This window comes from Setaria italica, chromosome V (genome assembly GCF_000263155.2).
Source record: "Setaria italica strain Yugu1 chromosome V, Setaria_italica_v2.0, whole genome shotgun sequence".
Taxonomy (NCBI): domain Eukaryota; kingdom Viridiplantae; phylum Streptophyta; class Magnoliopsida; order Poales; family Poaceae; genus Setaria; species Setaria italica.
The window spans coordinates 39,422,081-39,442,588 of NC_028454.1; the positions used below are offsets into that span (position 1 = coordinate 39,422,081).

Below are 20,508 nucleotides of genomic sequence, written 5' to 3' on the forward strand. Positions count from 1 at the left end.
AGCTGAGGGAGGAAGCTCACCGGTTTTCCTCCCCGCCACCGCGTGGCTTGAGCTCTGGTTTGCGCCGTTTGGGGTCCCCTCCTCCGTCCCGCTACGTGTTCGATGGCGCCCGCCCACAAGGAGGTCGAGGGAATGTTCAGGTCGGGCACCCTCATGTCGGCGTTGGAGGATGCCTTCAGGCTTCAGCACGGCCTCTTCGTCGTTCTTAACAACGGTCGTTCTCGGTGAGCACGGGCGCACGGCATCACGACTGCCATTGCCACCTCGGCCGTTGCCTCGCAGCCAAAGGGTGCCCTGCACTGCACTGTGGCCATCTTTCAGTTGTGGTGGATGTTATGTGCAGCTGAAGCGTTCGTGGCCACCACCCAGCCTATTGGAAACAATGAGCGGTGGGGTGGGACGGTGGAGCCACGACCAGGACCTTGGCCGTAGACACTGCCACACTGGTCGTCGATACAGAGACCTATCTTGTTCAACGGCCACTCGAAAAGGAAGTGAAGCTCCGCAGTTTGAAGCTGAAAGTCATGCATTCAGTTTGTCGTTGCAACTGGAGAGGAACTTGAAACAAGGCAAATGTTTAATTTAGCCTTGTTGAGCAATGTTACTGTTTACTGTAAGATGGGCATTAGGCATTAGCATTATCAATCATATCAATAGTCACTGTCAATTGGTTGACCCAGTACACGCTGAACTAAGGCATTTGAAGTGGACGGGGCTGTTGTTGGCTGTTGGTGGGAGATTTTGGAAAAGCCTGGACTCTTGCAAGCATGAATTGTCTGGCTACATGGACATTTTTAGTATAGCTAAAGAGTTCGAGCTGATCAAAGCTTGGTTCAGAGTTAGGAGAATACCCACTGATCAAAGATCAGATGAAACTCTGGCTGTGGTAGGGATTTGGTAGGATTAATAACAGAAATAGCTCTCCTGCGTTGTTCAAGAAAAAAAAAAGGAAATCGATGAGAAATGCAGGTTTAGACATGATTATATCAGGCTGAAAAGTGGAAATAGCTTGTTGAGATAGCTCTCATGTTCCCTTGACAGTAGAGAGTACTTTGGGGCTGATTTTGTATGAAATTTTTATGCAGGGAAAGTGTCAGTGCCACCCAGGCAACCTGATTTGAGTAAAACAGAACCTGCTAACAATCTAGCTTCACCATCTGCTGCAAAGTGGGCAAAATTTGAGGGTCCTTTGAGCAATGCATCTGAATCAGCTGCTGCTAACAGGATACCTACACAAGGTGGGCAAACATCAGCTTAACCTGAAGAGTGGACCTAAAATTACTCACCCAGTTGCTGTATCTGCTCCTAGGAAAATCAGTATGTCCACCATCAGTAAGGTAGGTGAAGTACTGAATGCCTTTCCTGGGAAATACACAAGACGAGTCCTTCGAGGGAGAATTGCCATTGAGGTATTGGATCATCTTTGGTACCTTTTTGTTTTCTCTTCATACTCATTGGCATTTGTATTTATCACAAGAAATTGGAGCAACCCTTTTCCTTACATTACTCTGGTTTAGTTCGTGGCAGTAATTTTTAATGCATTAAGTGCCTGTTTATACTTGTGCATTGTGGTAATTGCATGTATCACGGATTGCAAGATATGCTCCTTGCATTAAGAACATTAGGCTTTTACTATATCTTCTGTTCATATATCTTGTTTATGCCATACTCTGATTGAAACAAGATCTAGTATATTGAGCTCACAAGATTATCTGCAGGCCATTTTGATTCCATGAGAAGCTTCCATATGGAATTCAGGAACTACCTTTTTTCTTAGGCTGATTCAGAAACCTATCTCAAGAGGGTCTTAATTCTGCTGTTGAAATTGGATTGGGTGCTTCAGGGTGCTAAAGTACCCTTAGTGCCCAGTAAGAATGCGCTGGAGATGTCCTGGTATTGATGGATTTCAGGTACTTCTACTTCAGATTATAACTAAAACGCGTTCAAATTATATCTGTAATGTATCATCATGCGGCTTCCATTTGATTTTATCATTTTCGACAAATTGGTCGGCTGCATTTCTTTTGTTGATTTGCATCTTTGACAGTATTATGGTGTAGTGCAAATAGCTGTCAATATGCATAATACTGGCCCACAGAGCTATTCTTTGGACTCAAGCAATATGTTTCTCTTGCTAATGTATCAAGAAATGTTTGTCTTGAGAAGCTATTAGATGCCATTCATTAGATTGAAGGAAGATGTCAACACTACTAGTTCAGAGTGAAAAGAAGCTGAGTCCGTTAGCCTTGAGCAAACTTGTGAAATGTATAGTGTGCATGAGTCTAATGCTTTGCCTGCTATCACAGTATAATATTCCGATATTCAATAATACTGCAGTGATAAGTTTATGAAGTTGGTGCGCAGATTTTGCAACCTGTGCTTACTTGTTTTTCTGTTCTGTAGCAAGACAATACTCTTTTATCTGCTTGCCTGTATCTGTTGGTGGTATAGAACTGGAAACTGTACTCAAGAGCTTACATAGGATTCTGCAATCGGATAATACTACAAACAGAGATGGATTCTGAAGCATTCTGTAATTTTGAAGCTTGTTTGTTATGGATTAAAGTTTATGTGCAGCAGAATGATGAAGCATTTGCAGATTCAGAAGGTTTCACCTGGAAGGTGATATGTTCTAAACTTCTTGAGACATGTTTGCCTGTTTCATGTGTTCCTTTCTGTTAATTTGCAGATTCAGAAGGTTTCACCTGGAAGGTGATATGTTCTAAACTTCCATGTCTCTATGTATAACGGGTGCTCTTCCATGTCTTGATGTGAGATTTATAATCTCAGATCCTTGACACAGCAGGGCCTATGAATGATTCTGATCATCATCATGGCTCGTGCTTTGCATACTATCAGCAACCTCCATTCCTTGTGCAGAGAGAAGTTTGTTTTTCAGAGCTCTTTGTGATTATGCACGGTTAGTACCACTTTTGTCACTTTTAAGCTTTCTCGGAGAAGCATGTGTACCATATACTTTTGTAATAAATAGGTTGTTCTAAATGTCATATATTTAAAAAATAGACCAAGTACTTCTATCGATACATATCAATTCATAACTGGCATGGTGACAATGTCATGGCCGTGAGGAAATGGCTGAATAGGAAATGAGAATTCAGAGAAACAAGATGAAAATTCGGAGAAAAGATGAGAACTAGTTTGCTCTGTAATTTCTTGATTCAATCTTGATACAAACATCATTATATAGCCAGACAATTTACAAACCGACTCAATCTTTTATTCAGCTTGTTTGGATAGTAGTGGATTGGGAGAGATTGAAGGGGAAATTAATTTATTTTTGATTCATTCATTCCAAACAAGATCTAAAAAGCACTGATATGCTCTGAAGATGTGAACGGAATGCTGTCCGTGGCAAAGATGGGGACAGTGACAGTTATCTCACGATGATTCTGCGTAATTTCTGCTTCGTACCGATCTGTTAGAAACTTGTATTCTGTAAATTATAGGTCGTTTTAACTTTTCTAAATTATTATGCATTTAGATATAGGGTATATCTAAGTGCATACCAAACTCTATGAATTTAAAAAGCAAAAACGACCAATAATTTAGAATAGAGGGAGTAATATGAAGTATATAATAAAAATTCACTCTTTGTTGGGATACTATTTTCCTTATCATCGTAGTACTACTCCGTACTCCGGAAGATCACGAATTGTACATGACAAAAATATTCGAAAAATGGGTTTTCTCAAAGGATATTCCATAATCCATAAAGCGGCCACTGATACGGAAAGAGATATCCCCAGATTCTTGCGCGCGCACCCCATGTGCGCCGCTGCCAGGCTCGTCGGAGGGAGCAGTTCAAGTGAACCCCAGTGGAGCCGTCGCACCGCACGCCTCGCTCACTTGACCAACAGCAACAGCCATCGATTGCCCAGGCGAGGAGGCAGAGCGCCACACCGAGACGACAGCAACGAGCGGGATGGCCGCCGCCGCCGCGGGGGACGAGCCGCGCGTCCGCGGCTGCCACATTGTGGCGATGCCGTTCCCGGGCCGCGGCCACGTCAACGCCATGATGAACCTCAGCCGCCTCCTCGCCGCGCGCGGCGCCGCGGTGACCTTCGTCGTCACCGAGGAATGGCTCGGCCTCATCCGCTCCTCCTCCTCCTCCACCGCCGTCGGCGTCCGTCTGCGCTCCATCCCCAACGTCATCCCCTCCGAGCACGGCCGCGCCGCCGACCACTCGGGCTTCCTCGACGCCGTCGCCACCGAGATGGAGGCGCCCTTCGAGCGCCTGCTCGACGGGCTCGAGGGCCCGCCGCCCGCCGCGCTCGTGGCCGACGCCTACGTCCCCTGGGTCGTCGGCGTCGGCAACCGGAGGGGCGTCCCCGTCTGGCCGCTCTTCCCCATGGCCGCCTCCTTCTTCTTCGCCTACTACCACTACGACCGCCTCCCGACCTGGCTTACCGGCGACGGTAAGCACGCGCCGGACTCCGGTGAGGTTGTAGGTGAGAGTCCTTGTTACCATTGCTTGTTGTTGCCAGGGTTTTAGCTTGTCCTGAACCTCCTGATTAATTAATCGTGCACAAATAAGTATATAACTCAACTTTTGGACTTCTCCATCTTTATTCTGAATTATGTTCCTAGGAAATGAATTGCTGAATCTGGAGATTGTAGGATCTGTTTTCTGATTACAAATTCATGTGAAAGCTCTTCATGTCTGTGCATTTGTGTATACTCTTTTTTAGACCAAAGACCTCTTCGGTCCAGCTTTTACTGAAAGCTAAAATTAGGGGTACATTGTGTATACTTAATACTGCTGCAAAACAAACATATGCTGGTCACTAGGCTAGTAGGCTGTTAAACAGTCTAAACAAATCTATTTCTCACTACTCATTCAAATGTCATTGTTCATGTGCACAATCCAAAGCTACCAAAGTGCATGTGGAGAGGTGCAAGCAGTTTGACAGTAACGAGTCATGAATAAATATGAAAACTATTTGCTAGGATCACATGTAACTCTGCACTTGTATTATAGCTTTCTTTTTCTTGAGGAATAATATTTTAGCTTTTTTCACTCGTCAAGGAGTCTGTGATAACCTCACGTGATTTCGTTCTTAAAAGATGCTCACGTTCAGAAGGAAATGCAATCTTCAGCAGTTAACATAGCTGTACTCCACAAGTTTAACAAATCACCTACCCTGCTACTCATACACAATACTCACCATGTGCATTCAGCTAAGTATTTAATCCAAAAATAAGATATGGAGTATATTTTAGACATACGTTTAATGCTACCCACTAAGATTTGCTCTTTGGTTAATTGGGCTGGAAGGATGGCCACCCAACCGGCTATGTATGAGCATAGTGAGTGAGATATTTTGATGCCTTGGTATGGTGTGGCATGGTGAGTGAACCCCTATTTCAGAAAGAGTACATCAAACGGCTGTGTGAGCATGAATCAAGCTTGGAAAAGTGTTCCTTTTCAATTTGTCTTGGCAGAAATAACCTATTTCTCACTCGTGCTGATTCATAAATTTTAGATAGCTCCGTCACATGTCCCCACAGCTCCAGAAATGTATTTTTTTTCGTTATTGTATCTCATACTTCTTATTTCTGGTGCTTTTATACCAAACACTGACAAGGCAGCTTGCAACATTTCTCACCTATCTATTTTACGACCTGCAGATAACTCTGATCAGAGACTTATGCACTATATCTCCAGCCAGGCTTCAAGTTCAATAAGATTGTCTGATCTCGAGCCCTTAATTCACAACAAGAGAACAGTAAAGCATATCCTATCAGCCATCTCTAGTATTAGAAATGCTCAATGCCTCCTTTTTACCACCATGTATGAGCTTGAGGCCAGTGTCATCGACTCTCTACGGTCGGTACTCTCTTGCCCAGTGTACCCAATCGGCCCCTGTGTTCCCTACATGACACTTGGAGACCACAGTTCCATGTCCAATGGGGATACCAGCCAAGGAGACTACTTCACATGGTTGAATTCTCAACCTGTGAGCTCAGTGCTATATGTGTCCCTTGGCAGCTTTGTCTCAGTGTCAACCTCGCAGCTTGACGAGATTGCATTGGGCCTAGCGGCGAGTGAGGTCAGGTTCTTGTGGATTCTTCGTGAACAATCCCCTCAGGTGCGAGACCTCATTGGTGACACCGATAAGGGGATGATACTGCCATGGTGTGAGCAGCTGAAGGTTTTGTGCCATTCCTCAGTTGGGGGCTTCTTGACCCATTGCGGGATGAACTCGACACTTGAAGCCATCTTTGCTGGTGTACCTATGCTTGCCTTACCACTATTCTTTGATCAGCCAATTGATGGCCGATTAATTGCGGAAGAGTGGAAGATTGGCCTGAACTTGAGGGATTGGGCTAACAAGGATGGTCTGATTGGGAGAGAGGATATTGCACGTGCTGCAAAGAGGCTGATGTCTTCTGATGAAGCTGAGGCAAAGGCAGTGAGGAGACGTGCTCTTGAGTGGAAAGAGGCTTCTCGCAGAGCCGTTGACATGGGTGGATCTTCATATTGCAATCTGAGTTCATTGATGGAGATGGTATGTGCTTCAGAATAAGAGAGGGAATTCCTTATTTGACACTGGAATCAGCATGGTATGTACTGAAACCGCTCTTGTCATACTGTAGTGGTTTTGTAATAATCAATGTTTCAAATATGGATGCTACAATCATCCCTCTTAAAAAATTTACGAGATTTCTGAAAGGTGATGCAGATTTTTTTTTTATAAAGGAATGCACAGAGACAGAGTTACCTTTATGTAGTTGATGTGTGACTCTCTGTCATCTTTTAAACATACAATAGTACTTATTGGTAGATGTTATATTGTATCAAGCACCGAAATACTGGTGTGCTGTTTTCTCCTCATTATTGAAGGTTAAGGCCTTGTAGGATCCTATGATAGACTAAGAAGCTACGAATTAGCGTGGAGTCTCAAAACTTCAGAGATTTTGGCCATCAAGACTGTGAGCAATCTTTTAAAGGACAACGGTGCCTACGTAGTCTGCTCGCACCTCTCACTCTCTCAGCCCAACATGATAGTGTGTGTGTGTGTGTGTATATCAGGAAAAGCTATATATCTAAAAGCGGCAATTGCACGAACAAAAAAATATATGTAAGCGTCTGAACATCACCATCACGGCATCACCTTTCACCTGCATCATATCCTTCACCGCTGGGCAGCAGCTGACGAGTGAAGCACCCATCTGGAGTGGTAGCAAACAGCAATCATTTCCCACGAGGTGGCCTTGGCAGACGCCAGCCTCGCCGTTGACCGGCGGCCATGCCACATCGTGGCGCTGCCGTACCCAGGCCGTGGCCACATCAACCCCATGCTAGCCTGTGCAGACTGCTCACCGTCGTCCTCACCGAGGAGTGGCTCGGCCTGCTCGGCGCGCCGGCGGCGCTGCTGCCAGAGTGCGTCCGCCTCGCCACCATCCCCAACGTCATCCCCTCGGAGCACGGCCGCGCGGCCGACTTCTCCGGCTTCATCGAGGCGGTGCACACCAAGATGGAGGCACCCGTCGAGCGGCTCCTCAGGGGGGTGGCCGCGGCGCCCGCGGCTGTCGTGCTTGCCGTGGGCGGTGCCGATGGCCCTGAGGATGGGCGTGGTGGCCTGCTCGTTCTGCCCCAGCTCGGCCACCCACTTCGCCGCCTTCTTCCATTTGGAGAGCCTCGCGGCCGAACACCGCACCACCACGGGTCGCGCCGGCGATAGCTTGGCCGTCACAGGTCAGAGCTTTTGCCCTTGGCACAAGAAGTGTTTACACTCGAGATAACTTTCAATTGTCTGTGATGATAGCGATCTATCTTCATCTTGATGAGTTGCAGACATGGGCGATGAGCTGTGGAATCAGTATATCCCTGGCCAGACTTGCATAAGGTTGCGCGATCTGGAGCCGACCATTCCAAACGAGTGTGAACAATTCATGCTGAGAATTCGCAGTGTCAAAGCAGCTCAATTTATGCTTTTCAGCTCATTTTACGAGCTGGAGGCTGGTGTTATAGACTCTAATGTCAGTGTCCCCCTCTTCCCTTATGTACCCGATTGGTCCATGCATCCCCTATATGACACTTCAAGAACAGCCGGCGATGGCTGCGAAAGATGAATATTTCACATGGCTGGACTCGCAGCCTGCAGGTTTGGTTCTGTATGTCACAAATTTCACAAGGTTGTCACAATTTCTTTTTCAAAGTTTCACCAGGTGAAAAGGAATTCTGATGCTCACAGATCATGCTTATCAAGAATGGTTAGATAAGATTCATATCATCAGATGACAGGTAACTAAGCAAAACAAATTCCAAATCAGCAAACATCCAATTCCTCATCCATATTTATGAAATAACTGGTTACCGATAAATTCCAACGACAAGTATATATACACCAAGGTGTATCCATCACTGTTCACACCTTGGATTTTCCAGACAAATTACATAATCACAAGGTTGTCAATTTTTTTTCCAAAGTTTCACCAGGTGAGGAATTCTGATATGCAATTTTTTTCCCCACAAATCCATTCATGCTTATCAAGAATGGTTATTCATATCATCAGATGACAGGTAACTAAGCAAAACAAATTCCAAATCAGCAAACATCCGATTCCTCATTCATATTTATGAATAACTGGTTATCGATAAATTCCAACGACAAGTATATACACCAAGGTGTATCCATCAGATGGGGCAGAACATCCGAATCCTAATCGCCATCACAAGTCAGATAACGCTCCTGACTCATCTCTGAGAAGTGAGAACAGCCTAGCAAACAAACGACTGTCTCAAGTGTTCAAACTTTCTTGACTCCAAACAAGCAAACATAAAAAGCCTAGCGAATGTCAGACTCGCCTTCCATTACACTCTTGAAACCAAAAGCAAACACAAATACTGGACGAGGTTATCATCATCTTCGTTTATTTGCAGATCTCCACTGCCGGTGGACGTAGTGCAACCCCTCCAAACTGCTCGGAGGAATACTTCTTGTAGACGACCCTCAACTTGCTCTCCGGGGCAGTCAAGTGTGCGCTCACCAGCATTTTTGTGCATTCCCTGAAACCATCACAGTTGGTCATCATGTCTAATCCAAGCTTATGCTGATGCATGATTTAGGAAGACATGGCGATGGGCAATGGGGTCTTACATTAGCTCTGACTCTCTGAAGCCTGTGTGGTGCTCGAGCGTGTCAGTCCAAAGTGGAGACTTCTTAAGAGTAAGCCTTGCTGCATAGACAGCAGAGGCAGCAACCATTGAAGGCAGGTGTGTCACCAAGCCATATTGCATCAGCGATAACTCCGCAAAGAAGAAGACCATGTTCTCCATCTGCATTCAAACATAGAGATTTTATATCACAGGAACAATAATGCTGTACCTCTGACTGAAAAAAACAGCCCAATTTGAATGTTTACCTCTTTATCAATTTTGATACCCGGAGACGCTGCCTTGAGAAAGCGAACGAGGAACATGTAAGATGTAGGGACAGTTAAGTTCCACTCAAGCCTATTTAGTATTCCCTTCTCCATAGAAAGAATCTGCTCCCTGGTGTATGCACTATCTGATATCAGGATGAAATCATTCACCTGAGAAAAGCACACAAACAATTAGAAGAAGAACTTGAAAAATAAGCACCAAAAAGGATAGGAGGGAGAGATATGGAAGCTTTCTGTGTACCTCAGGGGCCCAAATCTCCTCGTATTTGCAGGCGATCAGCATGGCTGAAACGCCCACAAGCTGCAGTTCCCTTCGCAGGACTGGTTGTAGTGAGAGGTATTGGTCGATGATGTACATAGTCAAGTAGAGAGTCTCGGGCATCAGTTCAAACTTGTGGTGTACTTCAATTATCCAGTCTGCCAGGATAGCCCTCATCTTGGAGTTGATCTCCACCTGGGCATCAATGTAGTCACGTGGCCGGCTCTCATGCTGCAATTAGCCAGAAAGAAACACTTTCAGAGACTGCTACTGATGGATCCCGTAATTTACATAGCAAAGATCTCTGCAGTTACCTGAGCAGTCTTGTAAAAGGCGTAGATGTCCTCAATGTAGTCAACGACCGCGAGCTCATTGTTGACGTCCAACTTGTCAATGTCTTCTATCGCTTGTCGAGGCTTATCAGCGATTCCACAGGCAGCCTGACATTCAGATGGGCAACAACAATCAGACTAATTCCTCATGCTTTTTGTGGAACCGGAATTACTAGACCAAGGAGATATTTGACAGATCACACGCACCTTTGAGCGAGCCGAGAGAACAGATGTAAGGGTGTTGATGACCTTCTTCCTCGAACGGACGGAGCTGGCGCTGCTCTCGGACTGCGTCTTGCTCTGGTCAGAGTCAGAGCTGATCTCTATGACATGTTCAGGAGGCGGCGGCTTGGCAGGTGCCTTCCTCTCCAGCCTCGGCGCAGGCCTCGCAGGTGCAATTGCGGCATTCTGCTGCAAACATACGTTCCAGTTAGAAACAGACTGAATCGACTGCTTTCAAATGCCCAGATTACTCTTGCCGGAAGATCCCTAAGAGAAGGGAGGGTGATTGGTCTGTGTACCTTGTTTGCGGCGGCATTCGCCTGCGCGTTCTTCACGAGTTGAGCACCGAAGCTCCTCGTGACGGGGCGGTTGACCTGCTCCTGAGGCTCCGGCTTCCTGCAACCAAGAACGAGTTTGTTCTGAGATGAAGAGCGGGAAGGAAACAGTGATTTGACAGATAAAAAAGCGCTTGGTTTCGTTCGTACCCGTCGGTTGCGCGGACGCTGACGTAGTTGCCGATGTCGCCCAGGGGGGCTCGCCGGTTCATGGCGTCAGCACGGCCAGCCGCGACGGCTTTCTGCTTTCCCAGAGCGGGAACACCGCCTGACGATTGCACGGAGACACGAGATGAGAAATTCATCGTAACAACTAGCAGGTTGCAGTAAAATAAGAATCTTTCTTCCAGAATCCGGCAGTCGAACAGAGACAAGACATAGATTAACAGATTTGGGGGACGATGATAACAAAGATCCAATCTTTTTCATGAATCGAGTTAAAGAACTCGCTACAGAAGCTACTCGTTCCCGATTTGACCCGAAATCCAACCTTTAGCAAGAAACCAGGGAGGGGGAGCAACCAAGAACTCAGGACCCGTGGGCTCACCTCGGTTGTGATGAAGCTGCGGAGCGGCAGCGGCGGCGGCGGCATTGTGGTTGCGCGTGGCCATCTCTAGCTCGTCCTCGCCCTGGCCGAAGAGCCCGGAGAGCACGGAGGTGAAGAAAGACTGGAGGCGCGCCGCCCGCGTCCCCTCTTCCCCGCCGGCGAGCGCAGCCACCGCGGATCCGGCAAACAAGAAGCAGCAGCGCCTATTGACCCCTTCCTTGCCTCTCCCTGTTCAATCAATGGCGATGGCGTGGTGGTACAGTTCTTGAGGGAAGAGGAGGAGGCTACGGCTCGGGGAGGAGAGCAGCAGATATATCGAGCGTGCGAGCGCTGCCGGGCAGGGGGGCGGCGCGGCGCGGAGCGGGTCTTGAGGTGGGGGAGCGCTCCAACGGTCGGGAAGGGTTCGTATCGCAACGGTCGGGAGGAGCGGATCGGACGGCTGGGATCGGCCGCGGGGAACTAGCCGTTGCGACGGCGAGTGGGATTCGCCTCCGAGCTGGAAAAGGGCCTAGCCTTTCTTTACTGCGTGTCGAGTTCCTTTCCTGATAAAGGGAGTCGCGCAAACAAGGCAAGTGCGGCAATAAATGATGGCGATTCGCGAGAGTTCCCATCAAAGTTTTTCACATCAGCATCTCACAATTACACGGTAGCTTTGGTTTATGAATTTTTGCTGACGTTTGGTTTTGTGAACGTCAACGTGAAGCCAAATTCCGTTCAAATTTGTGTGTCAGATACAGAATTTTGTACGAATTTGACGGGAGCGTGTACGGCTACTTAAATCATGGGAAAGCAAAACTTAGCTGGTCGTCCGTCCAGTGAACGAGTAGGGGCAATAACAGCCGGGACCGGGAGACACCAGTCACGTACTCGTGACGATGCGGTCCAAGAGGTCAGTACTAGCAGCAGATGGACTCACTGACAAAAGGCTCCGTGACTGCTAGCTTTGGACCAAAGATAAGGTCTTCAATTCCCTCGCATCCATGTGACTATTCTATTCTTCTCAGGATATGAAATAGTTCAGTGCAGTTCGATCCGCCCAATCAGGGATTGACGTCTAATTTGGTTCATCAGAGGATTTTATACAGCACTCACTTGAAAGAAAATGTCGCCATGTTTGCCCGCGTGTCTCAGAAAAAGAGTATTGCTGTTTCCTTTCTTCATGCCACCTCATGCTCCAGCGATGACAAATGCAGTATCAAAGATCTTTACAGCTGATAATCGACAGATAGAACTCCGAATCATGTTCAACTACAAAAACTGTCCACACATCACGCATCCACTAAAGACCACCTGAATATCATCAATCGATGACTTCAGGAAACCAGCTGTCTGTACACATTCCTTAGTAAATAAAGGAAGTCTTCCTGGGAGAAACTATGACAAGCCTTTTTCCGTTCAAATATTACAGATGTGACGCACAAGAACAGTGATTGATTTGTACATCTTGTTTCAAGAAGAAGAACGTGGCTAGTGCTGCTGGCAGGCAAACAAAAACAATGCCTCCATAAAATATATGAAAAGGGGATATCCTCACGTAGTGTACAACCTCTACTCTCACAAGCACAAATAGACAAGCACCCAATCAGCCAATCCACACACCCTAATTATGTACCATGTCGCTGTCAAAACATGCCCTGATCACTTCATCAGGTGCCTTGATCACCCGGGCCAGTGAGAGCAACCTGCAGAGCCATCAAAAGGCATAAACCATGTTGTTTTCTGAATATCATTTGCACAATAAGACAACTCAAATAGAAAATCATACATTGCAATTCAAAGCAAATTTGCGAGCAATCATAATTGCAGCATTCCTGTCCCTGTCTGTTTCGAAAGCTAGAGTGTAGGACAAGCCTTTCCTAGCTTGCCAGAAAACTGCCCTAGCTGCAGCATTACCGCCACCACGGCTCCCACATAACTGTAAATGGAACAAGAAAAACAGATTTAAGAAAATTAATCAAAAAAATAGTGTTGAATTGGCTTGGATTGCAGCATAAAAAGTTCTGTCAACGAATGAACAGCATTTAATCAAATCCTTTGCACAGTCAATGAAGCATTGGACACATAATGCATTGCAACAATATGAGTGCATGAGACCAATATTCTTCTAAACATGGCTACTGCTACAACCACAGGATAGGCAATATGTCAAGCAAGTGCATATAAAGACCTAGAGAGTACTTTGGTTACACACATGCTGTGATCAGACTTTACCTTCATCGTAGTGGAATACGACTCTCTTGCTTTTGTAGACCATCCTTTTCGGAGTTTTATTCTCAGCTTTCCAATGTGAAATACATGAACAGAATTTGACGAGTAATCCTTCCCGTTCATTTGGGTGACTACCACCTACAAAGCAACACAGGTGCGAATCTTAGTTCAACGTAGCATTTATATTAAAGTAAAAGCTCAAACACTGTTTTCTACTGCAAATAATAATGCCAAAATATAGTCAAATTCAGTGTCGCTTCAACTGATGAAAAAACTGAAGGGCCTGGTTACATGTGGGGGGACTTGATGTATTCATCTTTTGAGGCTCAGATCCCACCACATCTGAGCAGGCCCTAAATAACTTTCAAATAGTGCTCACTGGTTTCAGTAAACTCATAGAAGGTGATTTCCAAAAAAGAATCAAAGAAACTGTATCATATATGACAGATGGAAATCTTACATTGAACTCAATATCCATCCTTTTCATTAGTGAGTCCACATAACGTTCAAGTCCTGCAGCTGTTCAAAGCACAAGAAGTCAGCTATTTAAGAGAAACTACAGTCATGTCAGAAGCTTGTATCAAACTATTAGTGGCTCGCTGTTTTAGCAAGATTGTTATAAAATATGATAAGATAAATCATACAATACTTGTATTTACCTTATCTGATACTAATAGTAGGAAGTCAGATAAGACACAAATGTAGAAGAAATGTACAAACAATGAAAAAGTTAAAATAACAAGCGTCGATAATTGAATTTCAGGTATTTTCTGGAAGAAATGTATTAGGACTGCCATTCAAACTTGTTTAAAAAATAGATCAGGAAATGACTTGAATCAGTTAAAAAGCCTTGGAAAAAGACTAACCGTTCTCTATAGGACCATCTGTCTGAACTATAATTTTGTCTGCATTCAAAACCATCTCTGCTTGCAATAAGCGGCCAACATCAAACGGTTCTGGAGCATATGTAAATTTCGTTGCTCCTGCAGGAAGAGTTCAAAATATAAACGAAGAAGAATGGGAATATGGGGAACAGTTTTACAAATTTTTGGAACGACTGCATGAGATGCCAAAAAAAACAGAGACAGTTATTATCAAATGAGACTGTTTCTTTGAGTGACTTATGAAGATGTCCTGCTAGATTGCATGGCGCTTTATTGACGTACCAGATATGAGCTCTCTAGTGCCCCCAGAGATTACACGGTACCACTGAATTGGACAGTTTGCAATGTTTGGAGCACCATCAACTCGAGGGATAATATGAAGCTGTGATCCGAGGGTATCAGAACCTTCAAGCTCAAAGAGGTCAGAACTATCCTCTTCCAGCCTCTTGATCATGGCAAGCTATAAATAGAAAGTGATGGTGGTGATTGGCATATGGTTGAACATTGCTTAAATTAGAAGACCCTATGAACTCTGTTTTATACATCTGACAGGAAATACCTCTTTCTTTAGCTGATTACAAAGCTGAGTTTTCTCTGAGATGAGGGTCCGCAGTGCCTTCAGCTCAAACTCCATGTCCATAACCTATGATTGTTTTTATGGCCATTAGTGATAAGCACACAGCATAAACATATTATGAGAAGATGATATGTTTTTTTTTCACTAGCTACATCAAACAAACTGCAGCGAATATATAGCAAGTCGATTAAGACTTGGATACAAGATATAAAAAGAGAAACATGATAATCAATGATGTGAAACAAACCTTGCTAGGCTGGTGTAGCATTTTTATTCTCCTAGCCTCTCGGACCTCTTTCTTAAGTTCCTCTATCTCCTGATTATTAGCAGGGAAAAATCAATATACAAAATAAATATGGGCTAATGGCAACTTGCAACAGCTCAAACAACACATGATACAATAGCCACAAGTCAAACAAACATTCATTGTGAAATAAGGCAGTACCTCTTTCTCCCTGCTACTTGAAGCAGAATCATGCACCTGCAATGCTTTCTCAACCTTTTCTATTGCGGCTCTAGCCTTTTCAATTTCAGCAAGTGCAAGAGCCCTTTCCTCTTCAGCCACTTTACGTGCATCTTCAGTAGCCTAAAATAAATGTAAAAGTCTGGTAAATCTTAAGGTTCAATTAGACTAGTCTGCTATGCCTCAAAAAGAAAAAGGAAGCTCCTAGGTTGCTAGTGGTGCTTAACACAATCAAAAGAGCTCACAAGAAGTTTCCAAATCATGAGAAACTGATGCTCAGTGTTTCCAAAAAAAATTGTATTCCACGTGAAACACGCACAAAGCTACTTGGTTATGTTGTAACACTTTGACAAAAAGGAAGCAATGTTCTAGGCCTCACCTCCGATTTTCAGGTTTGATTCACCATAATTTTAAAGGCTTCAAAGCTACTTGGATACTAATAAAAAAATGTGACAGACCTGCTTAAGGAAGTTAGCCAACTTTTTTACTTCAGCCTTCTCATAAATTAACTCCCCTTCTCGTTGAGTCAGCTGAACGGCTAGTGCCTCCACCTGATAGCATATAACTTCATAATCACTTTTTTTTCCAACTAAAGACAGCATAGAGGAAAAAAAAATGTTTACAATCTCAATATGGACAGGGCACTGGGCAGGTATAACTGAAAAGTAAATTTGAAATGAAAAGTAAGGGGAAGTGCGAACATAGTCCTCATCTACTATTCAGAAAGAGAAAATAGAGATATATGCCAGAAAACAGAAATTCTAAAAATATGTCCAAAGAAGCTACAGATGATACATGTCAAAAGGATCTCATGACCATCTTGCAAAAAAGCTACCATGAGACTGGTTGGCAGGTTGCTATTTTCATTACAAGATTACAACCAACATACAGTAAACTCTAGCATCAACACACTGAGTGGGTGAAATGAAAAGAACATACACTTATTTGAATAGCTTATAAGATCATTGCCTTTTATCTGGAACACTAACCTCAAGAAAGAGATACTTGAGAAAAAAAAGGTCCATTTTGATCAAGAAATGAATCTACAAGAAGCGTATAGAAGGAGGCAGAGATTGGCAAGTCAAGAAATTTCAAGTTTGTAAGAGAAGAGGTTAACCAGTGAGATAGCTTCCTCAGCATCATCTCTATTTCGACCAGCTACACGGCCTCTCAGTGTGTCTAAAACATCTCTGAGCTTCTTCAGAAGAACCTGCCTGTCTAATGAAGCTGCTTCTCTCCGCTTAGCCTGAAACATGAGGAAATAACTTTAGAATGGAACTCCATTTTTTGATTGGAGTAGCGTAACACTAGAATCTGAATATTCATAACAAACTTGTGAGTTCTCAACTATCAAGTAAGACGTCAAACATCACTGTAGCCCATTGTATTTATCGTCCCATGTGTTTATCCATTTCCTTCTATAAACAATATGCTATTGTGGAAACTTGAGCATGTTCAGGAAAGGAAGACAAACTGGCAAGTATTTCAGGAGGGGGCCCAAACAGCAAACTAGAAATAAAAATTAAGAAGTGATGGATTTGAGCTATGGAGGAAGACGCAGATACAATTAATATGAGACTGAGATAAATTTGAGCTCTGGAACCCACAGATACAATCATGCAATTAATGTGAGAATGAGCACCATCTTAATATTTTTACTGGCAGATAACTTGAACACAATTTGAATCTTTACCCTGTTGTCATTTCATAAAATATCAATGCTATATCTGAATCCAGCCGCACCTGCACTATTTGCATGAGAGGTACTCGAGCAGAATTTCCATTGGCAATTGGTGTCTAGGGTGAATAATATTTTTGCTAGGATTCCCTACATTGAAAAAAGGAGCGGCAAACTGAGCAAAATACCTCTTCAGACAGCTTGGAAGCACCAGACAGACCCTTCTCAAACTTCTCTTTGAGATCACGCACTGAAAGGCGCCTGTGCTGCTCTAGCAGCTGTGCTGTTTCCTTGGCAACAATCTCCTTGAGAGGTACAGCCTCATGTGTCTCTTCTGGATCAATGATTTGGTTGTTTGGTCCAATCCTGTAGTCCGGGAAATGGCCCTTGGGGAAGTTAACATCGGATGAGACCAAATCGAGTGCCTCCTTCTGCACGCCGTCTCCAGAGTCATGGATGACCCTTGTCATGTGTGGTTCTCTGATCACAAATTGAACACAAACATATATCCTCAATGCTTCAAAAACTTGAAAAACTACTAGCACATCAGAGAGCTATTACATATTGACAGATTTGTCCTGTGTGGAATTTTGCGTTGTTTGTGGCTACATATAACAAGGCACAGTAAAGTTGGTGTTAGATCAGGAGGTAAATTCCATTCATCCTAGCACCTAGCCACCAATATCAGAAAACCTTACTAAATTGACATCCTAGGGACAGGAGTGAACTTTACAATTCGAAGCACTACGGTTGAAGGTAAAGCCACAGCCTTTATTTAGACTATAAAATAGCTGTTATTGAGTACAAGGACACCTAAAATTGGTTAGAGTAAGGCAAAAGCTGGACCCAAATTGCTGTTTCTATTCTCTTTTTTTGGAAGATAAAAAAACAGCACTGGCACGTTGGCTAGATTCATCTTCGATGCTGAAGAACCTAATGGATTAGCAGAGCATCACTCAGAAGCATAAATCGACAGCTAAACGAACTTAGAAAAGGGAAGGAAATTGGATTCGATTGCTCGCAGTAACAGCAAACAAAAGGTCCCCCAGAACAGCACCAACTTCTAGAACAAGCGAATCCGCCCAATTGAAGCAAGCTGTGACCACTTACCAGCAAAATAACGAACCCAAAAAATCCACGTCCCCGATTAATCTCCACCCAAATCCACCAGGACAGTGGAGGAGCGGCCGGCGGAGGATCCGCCACGGAGAGAGCGAGGCACCGGCGGCGTCGGACGCTGGGAGCTTCTAGGCTCCGCACCCCCCGTCTGGAGCACGCAACCGCAATTTGGTTGGGATGCGAGGAAACGAATTTCCCTTCCTCCAATTTCCTCTAGGGTTTTAACCTGTCGCAGCTTTTTCAAAAGCGGGGGCTTTAATAATCGGGAGCTGTTGCTTTCGATCCCGCGGACGGAATCCTTTTGACGACGAGTGGGTTCGAATTCTCGATGCGCCAGCCACGAGGAGACGGCGACGACGGGACGGCAGAGCAGGGGAGCAAAGCAAGCAAGCGAAGGGAAAGGGAGGGAGGGGGAGGGGAAGGGAAGCTACTACGGATGCTGCCTGTAGCTGTACTTGCGCTGCGGAGACGAACGATTAGCGACAGGGTTTTGTTTAGGATTAGTTGGAGCCGGACGGTCACTGAGACATGGGCCCTCCTTTTCTAAATGGCCTTGGGGTTGTGTGACTGCCAGGTAATAAGCCAGGCCGGCTGTCCAGAGCTGACCGGCTGGGGATTTTTCTAGGAGTATCACGGATTTGGCAACATAAATATATCCGCAAGTTCAAATCCCTCGTGCAGTTCGAGATGTGCTGCGTGTCTGCCCAACTGAAAAATCAGTGCCAGGATTAACAATGTGCTAGACTGCCCAACTGATGTACATTATGTTAGTACTATTACATGGAATTGTTTTCTAATAAAAAAAAGGAAAAAGTTTATTTTACTCAATGACTTTGTTTTGCTTGTAATTTTCGTACCATCGTGACAAAACTTTTACTTCGGCGTATATGTACAGGTGCTTGCGTGCTATACGAGGTGAGTAGGTGACCACTTGACTTGTACTGAGATGCGGCCAGAGAGAAGAGACCGGCGGCGGCAGCGTCTTGTGCGCGGCCGACGGCGACGCGGCACACGGCTCGCGGAACGGTCCGTGACAGCTACACAAAACGGCCAACCAACCCCCTTTCGGCAGCGCGCGCGCTTTGACTCGCATCGAACACGCAAGCGAGGCAGCGACGGGTACGTGGCCGGCGGCCGGTGCCGGCCGGTGCGGGGGCCGGGGAGGAGGACTCGCGCCGGTGGCCTCCGCGCCACACGTTTGATGGTGTTTTCTATTTCTATGTTAGCGCATGCGCCTCCAATGGCGTCATCCGGAGAAACAATCTGGAGCAAGAGGAGGAGATGCTTGTAAGTTTGTAACGCAAGAACGGGCGCGCGCGTGAATGCCTCACCTAATAGCATCGGCCCATGGATCCGGCGACGAGCCGTCACGACAGGGACAGGGTCGGGGGGAAGAACAGCAAATGGATGTTCCTGTTCGGTTCAGGCTGCATGTAGAGAATGATCTGAATTTTGGAGCAGCGGAAGCTCTTTTGAGTCTTTGTGCACAGGTCAGGGACAAAGCCAATCAGCAGTGTGTCCTAGTGCCAATGTGCCATCTATACCAACCAACGATGAAGACGCACGGATGCCGCGCTGCTCCTGGATTCTGGCCAGGTATGTTCTCGATGAGAATGAGACCCAAAGGGGAACACTTGGCGTGTAGTTGCATGACCTCCTTCCTAGTTGTCTACTGCCTAGTATTCTATCTTTTGATCGGCGAAAGATGAACGCGTGAATCATTGCGGAAGCGATAGGATTAGCATCAACCCAAAGCGCCGGTGGGTCGCTATCTCGCTTTGCATTATCTTTTTCCTTTTTTCTGGAACGTACTCGCTTCGCGAATCATTTCGCAGTTTTCTTTCTTTCCCTTCCCCTGGGGTGCATATTCTATCTCCGGGCGGTGTTCGTGCTCATCTTTGTCTATGCTACTGTTTCGCCCTCGCCTTTTATCTCCCGTCCTTGTGTTGGTGTTGTTCGGTTGGTGGATGCTGTCTGATGATGCCACTGCTGCTACTAAAATATAGCCACACCTTTATTAAGCATTGCTGCAAGGCTGCAATTGCCGGTACAGATTTAATGCGTGGTACCCTCCTGATGAAATACCAGCCAGGGCTCACGATTGGAGTGGTCCGTTCCGTCCCTGCAGCGTTGTGCAGCCTATCAATCACCGATAGTATTTTTTTCTCACAACAAATAAGCCGTTTCAGCTTTTTAGCTGGCTTATAAGTCCAGCCGAACAGCATCGTGGTCTCAGACGTCTTCTCTACCAGAAATCACTTCGCTTCTTCGTTTGGAGTGCTATAGCGCGTACGGAAACAAATCACCGATTTTTGTTTAGATCTTAGTGGGTGGTTGAATGCTGAACGGCTCGTTAGTGTGCTGCTTATTAGGGCAGCTCTCTTTCATGATGGCCACTTTGTTTAGAGTACATGTTTTTGTACAATAGTTTTACCATGGTTCGGTGGTTCCAGCACTAGATCCGCTCGCTCAC

At 45.3% G+C, this 20,508-nt stretch overlaps 3 protein-coding genes and 1 pseudogene across 4 annotated transcripts; 2 read left to right on the forward strand and 2 right to left on the reverse strand.

Annotated features, from left to right (window-relative positions):
• The first annotated feature begins 3,732 nt into the window (after positions 1-3,732).
• On the forward strand, positions 3,733-6,832 carry LOC101767346 (UDP-glycosyltransferase 87A2). The gene is made up of 2 exons (XM_004970234.2): positions 3,733-4,469; positions 5,650-6,832. The coding sequence occupies exons 1-2, from the start codon at positions 3,944-3,946 to the stop codon at positions 6,546-6,548; spliced, it is 1,425 nt and encodes a 474-aa protein (XP_004970291.1). The 5' UTR covers positions 3,733-3,943; the 3' UTR covers positions 6,549-6,832.
• Positions 6,833-7,023: 191 nt separating this feature from the next.
• LOC105914429 lies at positions 7,024-8,218 on the forward strand (annotated as a pseudogene).
• Positions 8,219-8,566: 348 nt separating this feature from the next.
• Positions 8,567-11,439, reverse strand: LOC106804318 (cyclin-B1-1). 2 transcript variants are annotated; one of them, XM_014805165.2, is made up of 9 exons: positions 11,107-11,439; positions 10,710-10,827; positions 10,524-10,620; positions 10,210-10,410; positions 9,985-10,110; positions 9,653-9,901; positions 9,391-9,561; positions 9,126-9,304; positions 8,567-9,034 (listed from the first exon to the last, which is right to left on the reverse strand). In XM_014805165.2, exons 1-9 carry the CDS (start codon positions 11,168-11,170, stop codon positions 8,899-8,901), a joined length of 1,341 nt encoding a protein of 446 aa, XP_014660651.1. In that variant the 5' UTR covers positions 11,171-11,439; the 3' UTR covers positions 8,567-8,898. The 2 variants fall into 2 exon arrangements, with proteins under 2 accessions (XP_014660651.1, XP_014660650.1); XM_014805164.2 differs by having other exon boundaries at positions 10,210-10,413; positions 11,107-11,438.
• Positions 11,440-12,310: 871 nt separating this feature from the next.
• On the reverse strand, positions 12,311-18,495 carry LOC101767743 (stomatal closure-related actin-binding protein 1). Its single transcript, XM_014805315.2, has 13 exons — positions 18,027-18,495; positions 17,105-17,396; positions 16,356-16,484; positions 15,697-15,789; positions 15,221-15,361; positions 15,023-15,091; positions 14,758-14,841; positions 14,481-14,658; positions 14,181-14,297; positions 13,775-13,833; positions 13,318-13,452; positions 12,872-13,021; positions 12,311-12,788 (listed from the first exon to the last, which is right to left on the reverse strand). Exons 2-13 carry the CDS (start codon positions 17,384-17,386, stop codon positions 12,753-12,755), a joined length of 1,473 nt encoding a protein of 490 aa, XP_014660801.1. The 5' UTR covers positions 17,387-17,396; positions 18,027-18,495; the 3' UTR covers positions 12,311-12,752.
• Between the last annotated feature and the right edge of the window lie 2,013 nt (positions 18,496-20,508).